General features: G+C 41.1%; 1 protein-coding gene across 2 annotated transcripts; it reads right to left on the reverse strand.

Moving 5' to 3' along the window:
* Positions 1-5,042: 5,042 nt before the first annotated feature.
* LOC105032048 (transcription factor TGA2.3) lies at positions 5,043-21,712 on the reverse strand. 2 transcript variants are annotated; one of them, XM_019846165.3, is made up of 11 exons: positions 21,141-21,712; positions 14,331-14,434; positions 13,824-13,897; positions 13,516-13,713; positions 10,674-10,748; positions 10,539-10,598; positions 8,121-8,198; positions 7,966-8,017; positions 7,050-7,321; positions 5,566-5,814; positions 5,043-5,404 (listed from the first exon to the last, which is right to left on the reverse strand). In XM_019846165.3, the coding sequence occupies exons 1-11, from the start codon at positions 21,236-21,238 to the stop codon at positions 5,258-5,260; spliced, it is 1,407 nt and encodes a 468-aa protein (XP_019701724.3). In that variant the 5' UTR covers positions 21,239-21,712; the 3' UTR covers positions 5,043-5,257. The 2 variants fall into 2 exon arrangements, with proteins under 2 accessions (XP_019701724.3, XP_073100188.1); XM_073244087.1 differs by lacking the exon at positions 21,141-21,712 and adding an exon at positions 20,098-20,116.

The raw sequence follows: 21,712 nt of genomic DNA on the forward strand, positions 1-21,712 counted from the left end.
TCTCAATCGTCGAATCTACGTCGAATCTACGGCTCGATCACCGACGACACATGACTCTTACGAGAACCGCTCTGTCTACACTAACGGAAGGTCAGCACTGGTGATGAAACCTTTCTAAGTTGAAGCCGCGCTCCATCCACAGTCGACTCTCGAGCAACGTGGCTGGCTAACTCGCCGGCTTAGCTTCAACTAAGAAGGGCAAAATACCAAGATGACCGCAGTCGCACTCGCGACATACCGACCTGATCTCGATCGGTCGAAGAATATTTGGCTTGCCACCATTTATCGTGCACCGTGATGTACCCATCCGACCAAGGTCTGGGCAATGGATATTCGACTTGCGACACACCGACTCGATCACGATCGATCAAAGGATATTCAGTCTACTACCATTTATCATACATCCCGACGTGCATGCCCGACCAAGGGCCGGACAATGGATATTCGACTTGTCATCGTTATTCTATCCGAATACGTCGGACACTACTCGACTCCGAGCGGCAGACACTCGACCTACAATCGGTACGGCTCTCGACCATCGGATCCTACGCTATCCATATGACGGTCGGGACGCCGGCCTTCGATCGGGACTTGTTCTGCCCTTGGGGGCGTGCTTTGATCGTCTACGCTAGATCCTACCGAACGTCCGAACGAGATATGTCGGAGCTACGACCTATACTCTCGGGGATGGCTCGACGAGGCATACACTTTGAACCATTTGCGGGAAAAGATTTGAAAAGTCTTTGATTTCATTGAAGTGACTTACAAAATTGGGCCGAAGCCCGATTACAAAATTGGACCGAAGCCCGATCACAAATATCAAGGACAAAACAAAAGCAAAAGAATACAAAGATAACGGGGTGGGCACTCCGACTATTCGTCGGAATCGACTTCCTGCACCGGGGATAGTTCGAGAGCAATCGACGTGCCCGCTCGGGTTGGAGTGGTACCGAAGGTTGGAGCCACCTCACCTTCGGCCGCTCGGGTTGGGCACTCCACAGCCATCGGATCCTCCGGCATTGGGTCGGCCTCCTCCTCTGCGGCTTGGTCCTCCGACCCTGGAGGGACGATGCTGCTCAGGTCGAGCTCCGGGTGCAGACTCTGAATTGCATCCCGGGCGTCCTCGTACCCCACCCGATAAGAGGCGAAGCCGCTCTCGAGGAGCTCCTCCCGATACTCGTCCGAGCCACGAAAGTCCTACACTGCCCGGCTCAGCACCTCTTTGGCCGACTCCGCCTTCGCTATGTCGGCGTCGGCTTGGGCAGAGGATAAGTTCTCTTTGGCCTTAGCCAGGTTCTCCATGCTAACTCGAAGTTGCTCACGCTCGGCCTCGAGCTCTCTGACGCAGTCATCCCACTCACACCGTAGCCGGTGAACGGAGCGGGTCTTACGCTGGACCTGCTCGCGAGCCGACTGAAGTTCGGCCTCCGAGGCGGCTAGGCCGTTGGTGAGTTGGGAGATCTCCTCCTCAAGCCTAGCCTCGCAGTCGACCGACAACTTCAGCTGGTCCACCAACGTCGCCTTTTCAGCTTCGACGGTTTCGGCCCTGTTCTTCCAGGCTGCCCAGACGTCGCCGAACCTCCGGTACTCGACCTCCAGCTCGGACATGTTGTAGATCAGCTGCAAATAGAAGGCCGATCGTCAGGAAAATAATAATGAAGAAGAAAGAAAAAGAAAAAGAGCTCACCTGGATCATAGTCGGGTAAAAGGAAGAAAGCATGTCGGACACCGACCGACCCTTCAAGAGCTCCCGATCGGCCGGGAGAATGGTTGCCTAACACAACCTCCTAGCCAAATTGTGGTTGGCCAGGGCCGACGCTCCTTCGAAAATCCAGACGTCGGACGGTGCGACACGGTCCGCCAACCTTGTGTCGTCCGCCGGCGCCATCGGAGCCTTCCCCCGATCAGTCGTCCAGGCCCGAAGATCGGAGAGGGACGGAAAGCTCGAACTCGACTGGGTCCCTCCCGAGAGCACGACGGGAGCCGCCGCAGGTCGTTCGGGCTCACGTGCTTCGGCCCGAACCTCTGCCGTGGGTGGGGGAGCCGACACTCCTTCGGCTGCCCCCGCAGCCGCCCCTTCCTCGGACGGCGCCTTGGGTGGCACCGCCGGCGCCGACAGGGCGATGACCGGCTCAAAGCCCGACGCACGTTCGGTGTCGGGCTGCACTGCTGCCGTCGCAATGTCGGTCGGGGATGATATCTGAGGCCTCTTGGGAGACTGCGAAGGTCCGGCCCCGGGCGCCAGTCTCTTCTTCGCCGCATGTTGCCGAATGTCGGCATCTGTCAATCTCACTCTCGGCGGCATGCCTGTAATTTTAACAAAAGATTAGCACAAGTCCGAAGACGGATAAAAAAGATAAAAAATGACCGACAGACCGAACTGTACCTAAGTGGGAAATCGAACTTAGGACGGCATCGTACAGAACTTGCTCGGTGACGAGCTCCCTCTGCTTCGGCACCGACACATCCTTCAATCGGTGAAAGTCCTCTCGGTCTCCAGCCTCCACCCGACTGTTTTCGTTCGGCTGAGTCTGAGGATCGCCCCAGCGGGAAGGGAACCCCCAAGGTAGCGAAGAAGAAGCAAAGAAAAATTAGTTCTTCCACCCGTGGATCGACGATAGAAGATCGGTAATAAACGAAAGACCCTTCTGGAGATTGAAGAACCACCACCTTCGGGCTTTCGGGTGGGGTCGGAGGACGAAGAATGCCCGAAAGAGAGAGATACGGGGAAAGGTCGGCAAAAGCTGACACAACAAAGCAAAACTGATTATCAACCAGACTGAGTTCGGCGCCAGTTGCGCCGGGCAAAGTCCGTAATAATCCAAGATGTTCCGGACGAACTCCAGAATCGAAAAGCGAAGACCTGCCCGAAGGTCCTCGACATAAAAGGCCACCTGGCCCGGAGGCAGGTTGTTAACCCGACTCTCAACCCCGGGGGCGAAGAGTTCGAACTGCTCCGAGATACCGTACTGCTCCCTAAGTCATTCGATGTTTGCCCCCGAAAGTAAAGACACCTCCACCTTTGGGGTCGATCGAAAATCGTCGGTCGGGTTCCCCGACTGACTTCCTCTTGGAGAGGTTCTAGCCATAACGCTAGCCCCAAAAAGGAGAACACAAAGAAAAATACCAAAGGAGAAAGGATGCAAGGAGACAAGAATGGAAAAAACTTCGAGAAAAGCTTTCAAAGGAAGAGGACGGAAACAACTATCTGGAACTGGGGGAAAACTCGACAGGGCCTCAGCGTCAGAAATAGATTTACAGCAAAAAGTGAAGTTTTGGATGTAAGTAGCCGCATATATATATATGGCCCTTCGACAGTCGAGATGAAAGCGCGTCGAACGAGGGTTTTTCGGATGTCGACACATGACAGCGCCTGGGTCCTTCCTTGGTCCGACGATTCGATGCACCCGTCCCAGATCGAGCCACGTCGCCTCCATCCGCATGAGCGGTTCCGGCCCAATAGCCTCCCGACACATGGCGAAAAAATCGCATCTCGGAATTAATTAACCAACGGCGGTTTGCACTCCCAATGAGACGGCGGTTTGCGTTTTCAATGAGACGGCGGTTTGCGTTTCCAATGGGACGGCTGACATCGGATCGTTCGTTGGTACGGTCGTCAGAGTCGGAGCAAGACATGATGGAAAACTACTCCTTTCGCCCGAAGCCGTCGCCCACATGGAAACACTGGCCAACATGACATCCGACTCAGGAGTGAGGGGCAACTGTTGGGATATACCGACTGACCCCTGTACGCCAACTTACCCTCGGACCGATTCAACCGACGCCCGACTCTACCGACCAGACCGACGGACGACTCCGACAATGACTGCCGACAATCGCTGTCGACAATATCCGACCGAAGATATGCCGGTCGAACAGACCCATACTGCTTCTAACCGGCCGGGCGGCCGAACCCGTATCATCGACTCACTGTCGGAGGTGGCAACCGACGTCCGACTTCCACAAGGCACCAGATCAGCCGACAGTATTCTCGAGTCATCATCCGACGTTCCAGCAGCCGAATACCGATATATAATCGACCAGTCTGTCCAAATGTCGTACAACCGCTACGAGCAGTTGTCCTGTCAAGAACATATGGTATGGCCGCTCTGAAATATTGTCCTGCCAAGGACATGGATTAATCCCAGTGACTTGACAGTCCCCGACGATTTGACAATTTTCCAGTTGTCTGCATCATTAACGACGGGACCATACCGCTACTATAAAACGAAGTAAAACAACAGTCTTGATAAATTTTCTCAAACTCTCGAAAAGCTTTTAAACTCTCTCTCTCCCTCGTTGAGCCACTGATTTTCTATTGTTGCCTAGTCTCCTCTCTAATTTGATCGTTGAAAAATCCCGTCAGAAGTATCTTCGATCAATAAAAATTTTTCTTATAGATGCACAATCCGACAATCAGACGACGGAGAGATTAACCGCAACAGCTCCCTTTGTTGATCTGGAAATTGGACATAATACTGTACATCCTTCAAACTGGACCATCACATCGATGTGAAAATTAGATAGCACGTCAGGAAAATATTGACATAGTACCGTATATCCTTAACAGCCACGAAAGAAAGGTTGCTCTCTCGGATCGCTCGATGTGACATTTAAAATTTAAATACTTGGGAAGCCACGAGAAAGGTAGTCCTTGGTAATTTCAGAGAAAATATGAAATTTAAAATTTCAATATGAAGCCAGCTAGCATACATGATATATCCTAAAAGACTAAATTATTGTTACAGCAGCATTTCCCACGTCGAGCAAGAATGGCTCTCAAATCCCTGCACACCGAAAGCATAGGCGTTAGCTTTGGATGAGTCCAGTAGTGGCTCCGAATCAGAAGTACAGAAGCAACTTCAATCAAGTCCCGAAAAAGCCAATTTAGAGGTCCCTTTCTTCTACGAGCTTTTTCCAGGATACAGCAGACTGGAATAACACCAATTTTATTGACAGGTTCGATCAAGCTTGGTCAATTTTGCAATTGAGGTACACAAATCATTGTCTCCGGGACAAACCATAAAATGTATAGACCAATGTAACAGGAAAGCGTGTAAATTAATTTAGCATATAATAAACATTCACAAGTGTTTCCTACACGAGGAGATGGTACAGAAGGGCTCCCCAGGTCAAATATAAATAAATCATCCAGAGGCACCAAGGGATGAGTTCTCAGATGTCCTAGTAACCAAATCTAGGCCTGATGCCATTACCTGCACAACAGAGTGGTCTGCAGAAGCCATCCATTTAGCCCTCACTCTCTTGGCCGAGCAAGCCACAGAGAGCTCAAGGCACGGAGCCGTGAAAAGTAGTCATGAATGGCGAGGAGGGCACGGGCAGATTGGCGTGTTGTTAGTATGCGAATCATTTGTTGCAGGGTCTGTTGACGCAGATTATCAGCCTGGAAGATGGATAAAAAGAACAACTGGTTATGATAAAAAATAATAATAATTGGTTGAGATAAAGATGCTTCATGCCCTCAAATTCCATCAGCAATATAATAAAAGAAAGCCTATTCCCCGTCAATATAAAACAAGAGTTTAGCGTGGGAAAAAAAATTACCTGGCGGAGGAAACTTTCAAGAGTGCCGAGCTTTCCCATGGCCATCGCCATCTGACCCATGTAATTTGCTACATTACCCGATGACCCTGCAGGCCCAAGTGATCCAGAAGCCAATGTTTCCGCCAAGGACTGCTGCAATGCTTCCATTCCCTGTGAAAGTGCATCCTCAGCCTGCTGGGAGGACTGCTGTAGGTTGCATATCCCCACCAACTGTTGCTCGGTAAGTGGCTCCAGTTGGTTTGCAAGCAACTAGAATGTTGCAGTGTGGTTAGCATACAAATTAACCATCAAAAAACACACATCAAGCAATCTCTAACTTACATGTCATCAACAAAAGTGCATACAAAATTTGCAGATTCAAAGAATTTACAATAATGGACCAACAAAAAACAAACTAGTCCAATTATCTAAAGAAGAAATCTTAATGGCCAAGAATCACCCTGATATCTGAAGATCACAAAGAAATATCACAAAATTTATTGGTTTTTCCTACTAATTTTGGCATTCTGAGACATAAGACACATGATAGGCAGCATTTTAGTGAAATAGGCTTTCAATTAACTACCAGGAAAGTGAAGCGGTCAGAAAATAAATGCAAGCATCTCGTATAACCTGTTAAGGCTATAAATTTTTACTCAGATGGTTTGGCAAGGAAACAGAAACTTTGCTGCATCAAGTTGTTTAAAAAGCCTGCACCTTGTGAACTAAATATCAAGAGAATACTTCATTCATTTGTTTATAATAGAGATTCTCTCTATTGAGTGAATGAGAGAGAGAGAGAGAAAGAGACAGAGCAAGAGAAGGGGGCTACTATTGCAAGCAATGTGCTTTGATATTTGTGAATATCAAATTTTATTAATGAAAAAGTAAAGTTACCTATATCTGATCCTCGCATCCCCTAATTGGCGTTCCCCCTCCTCCTTCCATGCACCTCTAAACCCTCCTAATCTCCCACCCCTTCCAACCCCCAGAGTTGGTGGCCCCACCTCCCTACAACCTCAGTTGCAAATTGCAAAATACCCACACTCCAGCCAGTCATGTACCTCCCTCACTTGGGTCCATCAACCTCGCTACAACCACCTTGCCCACCCCATACCTCCCATGCCTCTTCCAACCTCCCCCCACACCTCCATCGCCTCACCCTCCCGACCCATGTTCTAGCAAGATCCCCACGTAGGTGACGGATCTTAATGGAGTATATTGCAGTGACTGACTCGGGAAAAGGTGAATAACAGATATAGAGACCACAGAAATTTGTGTGAACTATAAGGTGAACCTCCAAAAAGCTTTTACAAAAGAAACTGAGGAATCCTCCATCTTGACACAATTTTTCACTTTTAGATGCTCTTAGGGTGTTTCTCCTCTAGTTTCCTCATTTTCTATGATTCAATTACCAGAACACAAAAGAAATTAACTGGTTCATAAAACCGATGATATCTTGTTATGAGAACTACAAATTAATGAACATGAAAGAAGATTTGCACCTTGAGAAGTTCAGATGACCGGAAACCCCCAAGCCACAGAAAACACCTCTCTGCAGGCGTCTTCCACATCCCTGATAACATGTGGAAAACATCTGCTTTGGCTGCCACACCTTTAAGCCTAAAAATTTCATCATAATGTGCCATAATGCTATCAACAATAGTGCGAAGGTCATTGTCACTAGCATGTGAGTTCACTGCAGCCCTCAGCTCATTAATCTGTCGGTTGTGTTCTTCTAGCCATCGAGCGTATTCCATGTCAAATGCCAGAGCCCCTGCAAGTTGAATAGCATAAGATTTTTCTTTGACATTAACGAAAGAGTCAAACATTTGCACAAATCCAAAAAAAGAAATGTACTCATTTTTTAGGCATATATGATTACCTAGAATTTTCAAGCAATTTTAGTAGTTTTTTTTTTTTAGTTGTGGGGTGGGGGGGGGTGGAAAGAATACAGTTGCCCATATACCTGAGCAATCTCAGAATTTTAACAGGAAAAAAAAAAAGGCTAAAATCCTCCCAATTAAATTAATAAATCCCACAGATATGGTGCATTGCTAATTTACTGAAGTTCTGAAGTCTCCATGAAGAAAAAACAATTAGACAATTCAGCAATTCTCGTTAAGAAGCTCCTATCCATTAAGTTCATTTTAGAAAACTAACCCATGCAAAATAGCTCAGTGAGCTAGTCTGTCGGGTGCCTATTCTGAAGCTATTCTTGTCTAGTAATCCAATGTAAAGCTTCTGATGAGAATATCAAGTGAACATTCATCTGTTATTGGGACTGATGTTTTACAAGAATTTGCTGACAGGCATGCATTCATGGCATTCTCTTTGAGTGTAAAATGCTCAGCTGAGTACTACAATACAGGTTTCAATACAGTTCCTAAATCATTATCAGAGTAGAGGCTCTTAGAATACCATTTCCACCCATTGAATGTGACTGGTCTCCTGAGCTTGAAATGAAGATGCCCTGAAACCCCAAAAAAAAGGGTCCAAGTCAAGAGAAACAACTACCGTATTTTCTGACAGAAATCTGTTGAGAAGGGATAGTGAGCATTACATTAAGATCATACCTGTTGGCGTGCTCGCTGAAGTTCCTGCTCAAGTTGAGTAAGCTTTAACCTGCTATTCTCTAGTTGTTGCACATATGCCTTACAGAAGAAATAGCAGCATTAGTATATACTGCATTATCTAAGAACATATAAAGATCCAAAATGATTTTTTGAATTAAATCAATTCTCCCAAAAGTCATAGCAGTCAATAAGAAAATGCAACCGAAGAAAATTTGCTAACAACCAATATCACATTAAGCAATAGAGATTCAATCATGGCAATCATCGATGTGGGACCTTGATTATCTAATTTAGAACTGACCAGATCTGAGTGGAGCTCCACTCATGTGTAGCCAAGTCCAACTCTATATACATACAAACATATGTATTTATATAATATATACACGTGTATGTATGTGTGTAGGTACATATGTATGTGTGTATGTATATATGTGGGTCTACTCTCCTTCCGGAAGGATTACCATCTCAATCCTTCCAATCCAAAAGCAATCATGGAGATGATATATGAAGGATTCATACCATTGATTATAATCAATCATAAAAATTACTATAAGACCAAAACATGGATTCTAAAGGTCATTTGCTTATAAGAATGCACCTGGTGGAGGACTAGAATCTTGTCGTTCAGATTTTAACTTGGATATCCAGACCGGACAATGGAGATCCGACACCAATGTCCTAAGTATATCTAGTACCTCTAACTTGCTTATACACCAAAAATCATGTGACTTGGAGACTCTAGTCTATGCATCAAATTGTCAAAAAAACAAACAGTTCAAATAATATGACAGTGCATGTGTTTTGACTACTTGATGCATAGTCTAGGGATCCTCATGTCACATGATTTTTGATGCACAAACAAATCACAGGTAGTAGATTGCATCCAAAGGCATGGATCTTCGATGTCAGACCCTCGTCATCTAATCAGGACCGACCAGATCCAACTTCAAATCCTATCAATCAGATTCTACTCCACTTCATGTGTATGTATATATACATACATACATATAAAAATATATGTGTCTATATACATGTGTGGATGTACACACACACACACACACATGTATGTATGTATGTATGTATGCATGCATGTAATGGATATACACGTAGATATACACATATACATATGCATGAATATAAAAATGGGCATCCAATGCACAAGGCTCTCGCCATAGTGGGGTCTAGAGAGGTTCGAATGTCCACAAACTTAACCCTACATGCAGTGTTGTTTCTATATTTCAAACCTGTAACATCCAAATCATAATGGAGCAACCTTATCATTGTGTCTACATAATGCATAGCAACTTTTGGTTTCTAGGTATTTTTAGTGGTATAGATCAAGAGATGGCGTGGATCTTTGACTTTTGAATGCCCCATTATTGATTTTGGAATCCAAAAGAGTAGATACCTTCTCCTCCTGGGAGGAGCAATGTCCATCTCATATGTGTATATACATGTATGTATGTGCGTGTGTTTGAGTTTCACCCATGAACCCCTAATACTTGAGCATAAAATCTCTTCTTCAATGACCATATTTTGAACACTAGGATCAAACAAAAATTCACAAATTACTCACTTGTTAACATTGAGAAACTTTGAAAAGAATTTCTTGTCATCTAAAGCTAGGACTAGTGATAACAAAAGCAACCTCAGTTGTAAAGCTGTGAAAAACTACAATATAACTATACCTTTCAGAGAAAGAAAGAGATCTAATCTGCATGTCCAAAAATATAGGCCAACTTACAATTTGTTTAACCAGTGGGATACGAGGACTTCTTTTCTTAGAGCATATCATCCACACATAAACCATATGACAGAATTCCACCAAACACTATTGTTTAAGATGATGACACTTTTAGCACCCTCCAAAGATGGTCTCTCATATGATTGATTTGCAAATAGAGAACTTCATCAAAGAATGAATTAGATCAACAAGAGGTTATTTAACATTATTTTTAAAAAAAAAAAGAAAAAAAGAAAAGAACACCTGCAGTGTCAGTTTCACCAGTTGATGATGGACTGTGGTTCAATTTAATAACAGAAGTGTATGGATACATCTGAGCAAACTTAAACATGGCACACATCACAATTTAAGTTGACCCATGGCTAATGACCATTCCAAAAATGTGAACCATGTAACAACAGGATCAACTATGTAACTACAGGATAGACTAACAAAGTCAACCTGATGTAGCTTTTTTAGGTTTGTTGATGTTTTCTATTGCTTTTCTCCTCCATAAGCATTGTCAAAATAAAAACAGAGTGCTAATAAACAAACCAAATATTACAGGGAAGGACCAATACCTTAGACTAAGAAAAGTGAGCATTCTTTTTGGTTGAGCATTTAAAATGATGAATATTGTAATGCAACATGCAATAATTGACAAGGCACAAAAAGAACAAATGAAAATGCATTACCTTTTTTCTCAACCGGCTTTTTCTAGCCGCTTCACGATTTTGAGCCAGCCGCCTAAGTGTCTGTAGGGAAAAAATTTAATACATGATGCTAGAAAATATCACTGCATCAGGAAGAAACTATAGCTGCTCAACTACCTTCTGATCCAGTTTATCCTTTGATTTGTCGCTAGAGTCAGAAGCTGCGGCAATGGCAGCTTGTCCTTGTTCCAGCTGAATACCAGAGAAAATTGACACAGGTGATTAATGAGCTCAATCAGGATGCAGCATCCTAGTTTAAACTAACTAATGCAGCATGATTACATGTACGGTAACAAATCTCCAACTAAATTAAACTAAGAGTAAAACATTAAAAGGAAAGGTATTAAGAAAACATGCAAATTGCTAGCTGTAATTTGTCTTGCTTAACTAGAAATTTCAGTCCTATGGCCTCAATTGGAAAGCAAAGAACATCGGAACATAAGGGAGAAACAAGTCTCCCATAACAGCATTAGAACAGATCAGGTGTAAACCATTTTAATCAGCCCTAACTTATCTGAACAGCAACAATAGCACTGCAGCCCAACTAACATTCACCTGTCTCATTGAATGTCTTCCACCTGTTATAATACATCCTACCTTTGTTTCAGCAACAGTGAAAGACGCACTCTCAGAATGTCACCAGAACGGGTGCAAACCTGGTTTTGGTATCATACACAGAAGGTTGGAATACTAATTCAGGGCCAAAATGCCAAAGTTGCCCTCAATGGTTCCTAAAAAACTGTGGTCCACAGCCATTTGAGGTACCTTTCAGAGGCGCACAGAATTTTTCATTCTAAAAGTTCTTAGTTCATAATACCATATTAGATTTTATATACAAAACCTGCCGCACTATTCTCAGCATGAGAACCTTCTAGGCCAGTGTTCAAACATAGCATACTTCTCCACCCAAATCACTGGACATACTCCAATCGTAATACCCAAATCCAAGACCTCTATAGTGAAATTCTGCACCTCCACACTAGACACATTCAAAAAACCATATACTGTAAAATGTTGGTGACAAGTTAGGCCGAAACAACATCATATATGATATCTCTCCAGAAGCAACCAAATCTCCAACACAGGCTGGCAAGCCATGACTATAGGATGAAAATATATAATCCAAGTCATGCACACTAAATGCCAAAAAGTCACAAATATCTTTGAACATCCTTAACCATGTTCAATTAAAAGGGTATGGTAAGCAAGCTCCCCAACCACATCATAGTGATTGGGTCCTCTTCTTTTATTTTTTGGTTGAGTTGGGAAAACATGACAGGTTTATGTCTTGAAGAGTCACTGAGTTTCCCATGCAGAAACCTTCCGAGTTCTGATAGCCACCATGTCAAAATTTATCTCTACTTTCCTGGCTTCATCTTACTTTTGATGCAGTTTTAAAGACCATATCAAGCTTCCAAGCAAGAGTTCAGGATAAGAAGAGACCTCATTAATCAAATAACCACATCACACAGAAGCACTCACCAAATTTCTTTTCAGACTGTTTTTAAAACAAACATTATAACTTCCCATTTGTCTGAATATATAGATGCATCATATTGCTAGCAATGAGAACCTGAACAAGTTTAAGTTTAGTCCCATCCGTGATCAAATTTTCTACTAATTCTAAGTTCAGACTTTCAGGAGTCCAATCTCTACCAGTCATTACCAAAAGCAAGACTATCACATATGCAATCCTGTCATGCTAACAAACTAAAACTTCAATCAATAAAGATTTAACAGCAACATTGAAAGCACTCAAACAAAACCTAAAAAAAAATTAATACTAAAGTATGAGGCATAGATAAAGTTCTAAAGAAAAACAAACAATCACATATATTAGTACTTATAACGTAAATTCTGCAACCTCTTGTTAGTATAAGTCAAGGTTTTAAATCCCATGAGATGGGGCTGTCCTGGTTTTCTCATAAAACAGGATGCACCGCTATCCTCCCCCGTCCCAACATGTGGGAGAGGTGATGCCCCAAAACATCCCAATCGGGATGCTCAAATGATGGTGGGATGGTCCTGTCCCGACAAATAGGATGATACCTCATCCCGATGTCCTGCAGGACATCCCGTCGGGACCTAAATCCTTGGTATAAGTAATATGGCAATATGCATGATCCTAATAAACATACTATAATAAAGGAGTGCTGTTTATGATAGGTCATTCCATTAACCAAAGCAGCATTCTATAGAGATGACTTCCGAAATGACATCCTTGTCAAGAAATTCCTTGGAAAGCTCGAGAAAAAAAGGACACCCCAGCTTAAGTACAGTCCAATATTCCTGATGGTCCTGACCCCAAAAAAATGTTTACAATCTTTAGATCATCTATATCCTAAGCAATTTTAACCCATAATGAATGTATAAAGTGGATTCTTGTTTAACTAATTACCTAATAGAGATTGAAATGCTATTCCAGGGAAAGAGTACAAGGAAAAGCTTCAAAAGATCAAGAAGAGAGGGGAAGAACAGAAAGAAAAGCAAAACAAAGCTAGACAACAACCGCACATAGCACCCTTTTTACATTAAATAATGCAAAAGACACATGCTGCACATGTGGGGGAGGTGTCATCACGCCTCATTTTTTGTTTATGCATGATGTGTTGATAATATATTTATAAGTAATAATTTCATCGGCCTTGCTATAAAGCATATTCTGGCTGAATAGTAAACATTTGCTTCTAACAAGTTTATTAAATTAAGCTATCTAGCATGTCAAATGCAAAGGTTGTAATTCTTAGTTCACTAAACTGAATGCTCCACCATTTTCATATCAGGGTAATCAATCAATTAATCATATGTGTCAAATCGGATAACCAGATCCAAAGAATTAAGATGCAGTAGAACAATAAGTGGAACAAAATACTTAACCCTATACAGCCATCCAAAAAAAATAAAGAGCTCAAACAGTCAATGAACATCACTAACGCATGGTGATAGAATGTAACATTACCCTTTGGTTCTTATCATCAGTGTCCACATCTGTTGAGGTATCAGTCCTAGGACTGGTATCTGCCATTGTAGACTCTCCCCAGTTCTCAATATGACCGCTGGATGATGACACCAGATTAGGCTGCTGCCCCTTTTGTTGTGGAACTGTAAGTGGCCCAACTCTAGCGGATGCTGGGGAAATATCAGTAGAAGGAAGAGCCTGTTGTTGCGTAAAAGAATAATAAGTGAACTACATCAAGAAAATCCACAGATGCATCACTATGCAATATTAAAAGCAAATTATGTAATGAAGAATACATCTAATTTTACCTTACTATAAGCACCAAATTGTAGAGGATCAGAAGCAATAGATTGGCCACTTGATTTTGGATTAAATAAAGGATCTGCATAAAGGGTTAAATAAATAAATGAACATAAGCTAGCTTCACTAATGTGCAAAAAATTGAACAGTGACAGCTGATATTGCCTCCCTCTTTTGTAGTTATGGAATTAATTAATAGGTAAGCAAAGTTCGCCTCAGAAATAAAACAGAATTGCCTTGAACTAAGAAATGACTTAGTAAGATGATATTTGTGATATTTAACAACCCAATGACACCGAAAAGTTGCTCTACTTTGAAAATCAAACATGCAGAAATAATAGGCCTAGCTGAAAATGATATAATATGGTCCATAAGTATAACAAATATTCTAACAAACCATCAGACTGCTCATAGATAGTGCTGTAGCATAGCAAGTCATTACAAGAATAAGATAAAACAATTAAACACAATATATTGCTTTTCACTGTCCTACAAAAAGGGTAATAATCACATACTTCTGCTTAGATCAACAGCTTCTTCTATGCGAAATCCAATAGACTGCTCAAGTGCTGCAAGGTCAGAAACTCGAGAAGCGTGCATGCTGTTTCCCTCTGTCTCACTAAGGAAGCCAATCAGAAGAACAACAAGGCAGAATCATCAGTAAAAAAGAACAAGGTAATGATAAATGTTACATATAAAGATCACCAGTTGAGCAGAAAATCTTAACCTTATCGAAAGAATATAGTTAAAGAATCTAATAATAGAAACACACTTCTGTCTTTTGAATATTCTTCCCCAACAATACTGCTCAAATCATTTACTTGTATATTTAGGCAAGAATCCTAAAAAGACACTTTAGTCATCTGAAGTTTGCTATAAGTTTTCAAAGACAAACAATCTTTTACACAATTCCCTCCATTAGATTTTTAGTTGCGTCATCCAATAAATATATTGATGAAAAATCTAATCCTAGAAGAACATTTTTGTCTTCTTTAGTTTCTTATTCAATGGTACCATTGCAACAGTGGATTTCATGCAGAACAATCTTTCACATATTATCCATCCTTGATATTTCAAAACACCTAAAATATTGAACAAGTTTTTCAGTTAGATAATTCAGTATATCTCTAGCATAGCTGATCTAAGTGAACAAGCATGTCAAATAGGGACTATGGACTTCTACATCTTACTAAAAAGCCTGTTTATATTAAACAGGGGTCAAAACAGATCTTTGCCATTTTCTTGTGTTTGTCTTGTGCTATAATCAGGTTGATTACTAAGAAATACATGATATGCAATTCAAGCAAACAGACCATTAAAAGCTACGGAACAACAGATTCTATCTGAATATAAAATTTGACCCAAGAAAGAAACCCCTAATATCCATTAAATTTTGTATAATTAAGTCAGATGATGGTTAACATTGTCCTACCAATTGGTAGACAATATCCCGTAAAGGTCAAAGTTCATTACGAATGGACAGTTAATTACTGAATTTCTTTTCGTATAGTTTATTAAATAAAAAGAACTTTCCTTACCCTCAACATAAGGATAACATGCATGTCGATCCCATGTGCTTCACATGTGGTCAATACATGGTTGTGCATGCAACATGGATTCATGTAGTTATAATCAAACTAGAGTTAGGTAGGTGGGATGCACATTAAAGGAATCATAGGCAACTGGGATCCCCCAATCACAACTTGATACGGGGCATGTGGAGAGCAGAGAATGGAGACTTGTAAAGTAGTTGTCCAAGCAAACAAGTTTGCTTTGCAAGAATAGAAACTATGAATCTAATTCAACCATTGGACTGAACTTGATGCCAAATTCTAACATCCATAACCAACATGAAAGCATTAGCCTCAAACAAATCATATGGTTATGATTTGATCTCTCTCAAATTCTCAATATGACCATTCCTAAGCTCATGCTAGCCTATGGGGCATTAAGCCAGGCTTTATTTTGGCCAGGTCTGGATCAAGACAATTACACATCTCTCGGTCAAGCCAACCTTCATTTATCAAGTGCAATTTCAATCCAGACCAATAATCTACTCTAACCCAGCCCAAAACCATATGCATATTTAATATAAAAACAAAATAAATAAACTATGCATCATGTTGTAGCTCTACAAATAACTGGTTAATACTGTAACCCCAATCTAATACCCTACTCCTTTTGCTCGCCTTGTCTCCTCCCATTTCTCTTTTCCTCTGCCATCTCGATGCCCTTCCTCTCCTCTCCCTTCCACCCAAGCCACAGCATGCCACAACCTTAAACTTAGGCAAAAGCTAACTATATTGTCTTCAGTCTTCACTCCATTGGACACTTGCAATCTCATCTTACATCATGTCCAACTTCCCCCAGCAACCCCCTGCCCCCACATCTCTTCTCTCATACCCAAGCCATCTCACCAATAGGGGTGAAAATGGATTGAATATTATCTATCCTAATCCATTTCTACACCCAAATCTATCCAAATACAAATAAAATTACATCATCCAACTACTATCTCTATTTATATTAGTGTCCATCAAAGATATATGGAAAAAGATATAGATGCACCAATATCCAATTTGTATCTGGATTTCTGATTCCATTTGCAATCCTATGTAGTTGCATGTAGCTCTCACAAATTCCAAACAAAAATAAGTAGCAACATCAACACATCTTAGGTTTAATCTTCTCTCCGTATAGTGATATCTTTGATTAGGTGGATTGCATTCTTAATAACCAGTTTTTTCATCCAAAGTACATAACTTAGCAGAATTATTAGGATCTACTAGAAAAAAAAATCAGATGATTAAGTAGGTCAATTATATCTTTATTGTTTTGTATACAATCATTTGTTTGATTTAGAAAATAATTATTAAAAAAAAAAACTAAGAGGCTTATATACTTAAAACGAGTTAAAAAAAATATAAATGGAATAACAGTTTAACTATATAATTTATATCGACATTAACCTGTATCTTTTATTCATATCCAAATCTAGTAAAACGAACACAAACACAGATTTTAGCATCTAACTAATATCTGTATCTACATAGCGTTCGCCAAATAAAATGGGTACCAGTATCTAATCCATTTTCAGCCCTACCTACCAACATAGCCTTTCATCCTCATCCCATCCCCCACCAAAAGCATCGATCATCTATTCTCCAAAACAAGGATTAAAGTGCCAAGTCTACCAATCAATATGGACTAGCGCAAGGCATGATTGCAGGCCAATGCATGCCCAGCAAAATATACACCACATAGCACTTGAAACCTTCACTACATGCTTGTTAGTTGCTCCTTGCAACCCAAACACCAAACCTAAATAACTAACCCACCCTACCTTTCAGTAAACAAGGAGGACTCAAGCCAAAACCAAGCTATGGTTGCCTCTTTCAGGCATGCTTGCCAAGATTTTCACTTGAAGTCTAGGTGAAGCATGGAAAATCTGAACAACTAGATCCAAGCCAAGAAGTTGCTATCTCCTGAGTGCCTTATGTCTACCAAAAACCTATGCACCAGGTGGACCTCTAGCACCCACCCACAATTCAAGAATAAAAAAGTATCATATGATGGTGTTGTCTACAGTTACTAAACCTGGATTAAGACCAGCCAGTATGACTGAAAAACCGGTGAACCAGACCCCTGGGCTATCTAGTTTTCCCAAATGACTGAGATGTAATTGATGCAGATAAAACCTTCAGAGCTGGCCAGTTTTCAAGAAAAACCGGTGACTCAACCGATTCAGGGAGAACTGACCGATTTATTATTTGACCAAAAGACTGTATTATCCTTGGTTTTAAATTCAGGTCTATGTTATATTAGCAATATTTTGGTATTTTAGTATTAACAAAAAAAAAAAAGAAAAAGAAAAAGCCTAACTCAATCCTCCTCTCCCCAATCCCATTCTCTTCATTACTCTTTCCAATGGTCCCTTCGATGCTGATGGAGGCAATGTTGATGGCCTCTATAGTAAAACCACCCCCCCCCCTTCCCTCCCCACTTCTCTCTCATGTTCTCCCTCCTTCCCAACCTCCCTACCTCATGTGAACCATAAAGGCCCACCTAGCCTCCCTCTCATGCCTCCTGCCTATCTTTTTGCGCACCTCTCTCTCCCTCCCTCCCGCTAGCCTCTCTTCTAGCTACAACATGTCCCTGCGCCAACAGACAGCTGCACAGGGCACAGCCTCCCCCAACCCCTTCTCTCCCTCTCCCCTTCCCTCCATCCTCTACCATGGTTTAGCCTCTTCTCATCTACCTTCTTCCCCCCCTATTTGATACATTATAATTAAATATTTATTTACTTAGTGACTTCATAATGTTTTTCACTAATTATTTTTATTTACTTAGTGACTTCATAATGTTTTTCACTAATTATTTTCAAAAAGATGATTAACAATTATTTTACATTTATACTATAATCAAAGAATTGTGTAAAATATAGATCAACATTTAGTGCATCATTTAAATATGATATGCATATTTCTAATTATTCCATATTTTTCTTTATGACATTGATTGTCATATATTCACAAAAAAAAGATATTGATGATCATTATTTTCTAGCATTATATTCAGATATAATAATTATGCTCTTTGGAATGTAAAATATCATATAAGTGACCTCTTAATCATAAAATATAAATCATTGTTAGAATATTACAAAGTTTTTGTATTCAAATTTTATCGCTGATAATGCATATCTTACTCAAATTATTTTTGATATTTTTAAACTTCAAAAATTTTAAAATTTAAACGTGATCTAATCAATTGACTTGGTGCTTAGACATTCCACTAGCATGGTAACTACCATGCCAATACCCTCTAGCACATTACCAACATCATGCTAGCATTGCCTGCTGGTAAGGCACAAACATGTTGCATACCATTCCATGCCTACGGGTGCAAATGTGCCAAGCTGCTTGCAAGTAGCTCGGAGCTCGCCTAGATAAGAGCTTTTTTGAGCTCAGCTCTACAAGGAAATGAGTCAAGTGCAAACACATTTCAAAGCTCCTAATCACCTGCACTATTCAAATATAGTGGGAAGGCTCAACTTGAAGCTTAGCCAAGCCAAGCAAAATTTTGTTAAGCTCGGCTCGAGCTCGAGCGGAGCCTGAGTAGCCTTGTACTCGGCTCGGCTCAGCTCATTTGCACCCATAGACATGCCAACCAACTGGATGGCACTTAAATCCATGCCAAGGTTAAAGGTAAGTTGTAGCAAAGCAAATTAAAAAAATTGTTTCCTCCATGTCCTATCATTCCTCTTTCTGCCCTTTATCCTTCTTCACACACAAGGCAAGACAGCAATCCATAAGAAGCAATAAAAGCAATATTGCTTCCCCATTTGATGCATGAAATTGATAATTCCACACCGTACACTGATATATAGCCACCATCTTTGCTTTTAGCAATAGTCACGATCACTGTGGAAACCAACCACCATTGCTATGAAATCACAACGGGAGAAAACTGAAAAATAAAAAGAGGTGCCTAAGGAAGAAAGGAGAGGGACCAATGGAAAGAGAATACAAGAAGAAAGATTTTTCCTTTGATGCTGATATCGGACACAACCAAATATCTTCACCAAGAACCACCATCTATGTGTTTTGTCGTTGAAGTTAGGTGTCACCACCACCCCAACTTTCCTTATTCCTTGTCTCCCCCTCTCCCCACTCTCCTTTTCACCCTCTTCTCTTTCATAGATGGGAGGGGTTCTATATTTAACGTGAAACTTACAAATAAGCCACATTGCATACTAGGCCTAGCAGGTCACACACTTGGCTACCCAAGGTCAGTCTATCCAATTGGCCTTTTAACCTTAAGTGAATCACCAAGGGGCCACCCAACTTAAAGCAATAGTTGGGGATTTTCTTTCGAAAAAGAAGGATCAAATATTATTGATAACTAAATTTCTTTGTTGTCCCGTTCTACCTTAACAAATAATAATAGCAAAGAAAGATGACAAACAACATGCTTTCTCCAACTTTTGGTTTCTATTATGATCTTAAGAAGATTACATAAAACTATAGCATTTCTGTAGGGTGAAAGGACAATTTTCTCCATTACCTACCCTTTAAAGACATCAGCTACCCATAAAAATTTATTGGAAATTATTTAACCAAGTCTGCAAGTCTTCTTCTCTGCCATGTACTTCCAAACCACTTTGGATGTTTCCCCTTTTCTTGTTTTCAGCCTTGCTGACTGAGTGTAAGGGTTCCAATTATACTGTATAAAGGACATTTCAAGTGTCAGCATTGTATTATTTAAATCTACATTTCCTACCTTTTAATCTTGCTTATTATGATTTTCTTTGGCTCACTGTTTGTCCGTCAGAGCTTTTCAGACTTGGAGCATCAATCTCTCATTCCTTTGTTCCACCTTCCTATGGAATTTTAGAAAATCTTCAACCATATCAGATCATTAGGAGCTAGATAAATGAATATAACAAATGTTGCTTCTCTTCCACTTACCACATACACATGCATATATATATATATATACACACACACACAGAAACATTCGTACATACGTACATACATACACATGTATGTGCATGTGCGTGTGTATGTCTGTGTATATCAATCTTTCCGTAAAAGACCACATAACACATAATTAAAGCATTATCTATTTTTATGGTCAATTTTTTTCTCATATTTTTAGATCTCTGACTTACACACAAATCTCATAGATTATACTTTCTTGCACACAAAAGATATATGTTCACAACTCCGACAGTTTGACAATATGCACAATATATATCAGTTTTGAAGATTTTAACTTATTTTCAAGATTGAACATCATATGCGAAGCAATCGTGCCTTGTTATTGCTTGGCAGGCTTAAATAATATGTGGTTTTAGTATCAAAACAAACGAGGCACACATGCAATTGTCAGAATTTCAAACGCTAACATTTTTCTTATAATTGTTTGCATACTAAAATATCACCAGCACCAGACTGAAGCATTCCAACAGGTTACCGCTCTAAACCAAAGAAACTAGAACACAGTCAAAACAACCCTAACACTGTTGCTTGCTATTTTAGTTTCGTCGTTTGATTGATTTCATCGAGGAAGCCCAGAAAGCTTGCTCTGTGAAGTCTTCAAATAAAGAAAGAAACAAGTCCATCGAATGTCACTTAGTACCTTAATATCAAAACTGAAGCAATTTAACTTTTTTTTTTTTTTTCCAGAGAAATAGTAGCAAGATCACTAATTTGAAGCAGGAGTCCCAGAACTAAACAAACACAAAGGATTATGTAAAATCAAATAATAAGAAGAGAAATATCAAGCAGATAAAACTGCTCGAGAGAGTGAGACACACATACATGTGATGAGCCCCAGGCAGCGCTGAAACGAAGCTCGGCATCCCTCTCTTCGCCTCCTTAACATCTTCCACACCAACCCCAACTTTTCTACTCCCCATCCACCACCATCATCGCCTCACCACCACCACCACACAATCAAACAAACAAAACCTCGATACCCCTCGGAAATACAAACCCAGATCCCAAACCAACCACACGAAACCCAGAACAAAAACTAAATCTAATCCGATCCGATCCGAGTTGAAATCTTCGAAGAAGGAGCAAAGAACCCAAGAAACCAACGACCAACCCCCCTTCAATCCTTGGGATCGAAGCAAAACCCTAACGACCCCACAACTGCAACCCAGCTGAAGGAGAGACGAGGAAGAACCCGAGCCCGTAAACCTAATTCCGGCGCTGATCGATCCCCCGAGGCCGCGACTCGGCCCCTAAAGAATCCCCTGGATGCTCGCTCTCACGGAACTCCGAGCGATCGATGGGTTCCGGATACCGCCACTCCAACCCCTTCCGCCCCTCTCTCTCTCTCTCTCTCTCTCTCTAATAAATTTCTATCTATTTTTGTTCTGGGGAAA

The sequence above is a fragment of the Elaeis guineensis genome, chromosome 10, assembly GCF_000442705.2.
Source record: "Elaeis guineensis isolate ETL-2024a chromosome 10, EG11, whole genome shotgun sequence".
Lineage (NCBI taxonomy): Eukaryota > Viridiplantae > Streptophyta > Magnoliopsida > Arecales > Arecaceae > Elaeis > Elaeis guineensis.

Coding starts and splice junctions, on each gene's coding strand:
- LOC105032048 (XM_019846165.3), bottom strand. CDS start 21,238: ATGGGGAGTAGAAAAGTTGGGGTTGGTGTGGAAGATGTTAAGGAGGCG. Junction 13,714..13,823: donor AATTTGGTGCTTATAGTAAG/GTAAAATTAGAT, acceptor ACGCAACAACAG/GCTCTTCCTTCTACTGATAT. Junction 8,199..10,538: donor AAAGCCGGTTGAGAAAAAAG/GTAATGCATTTT, acceptor TTCTTCTGTAAG/GCATATGTGCAACAACTAGA.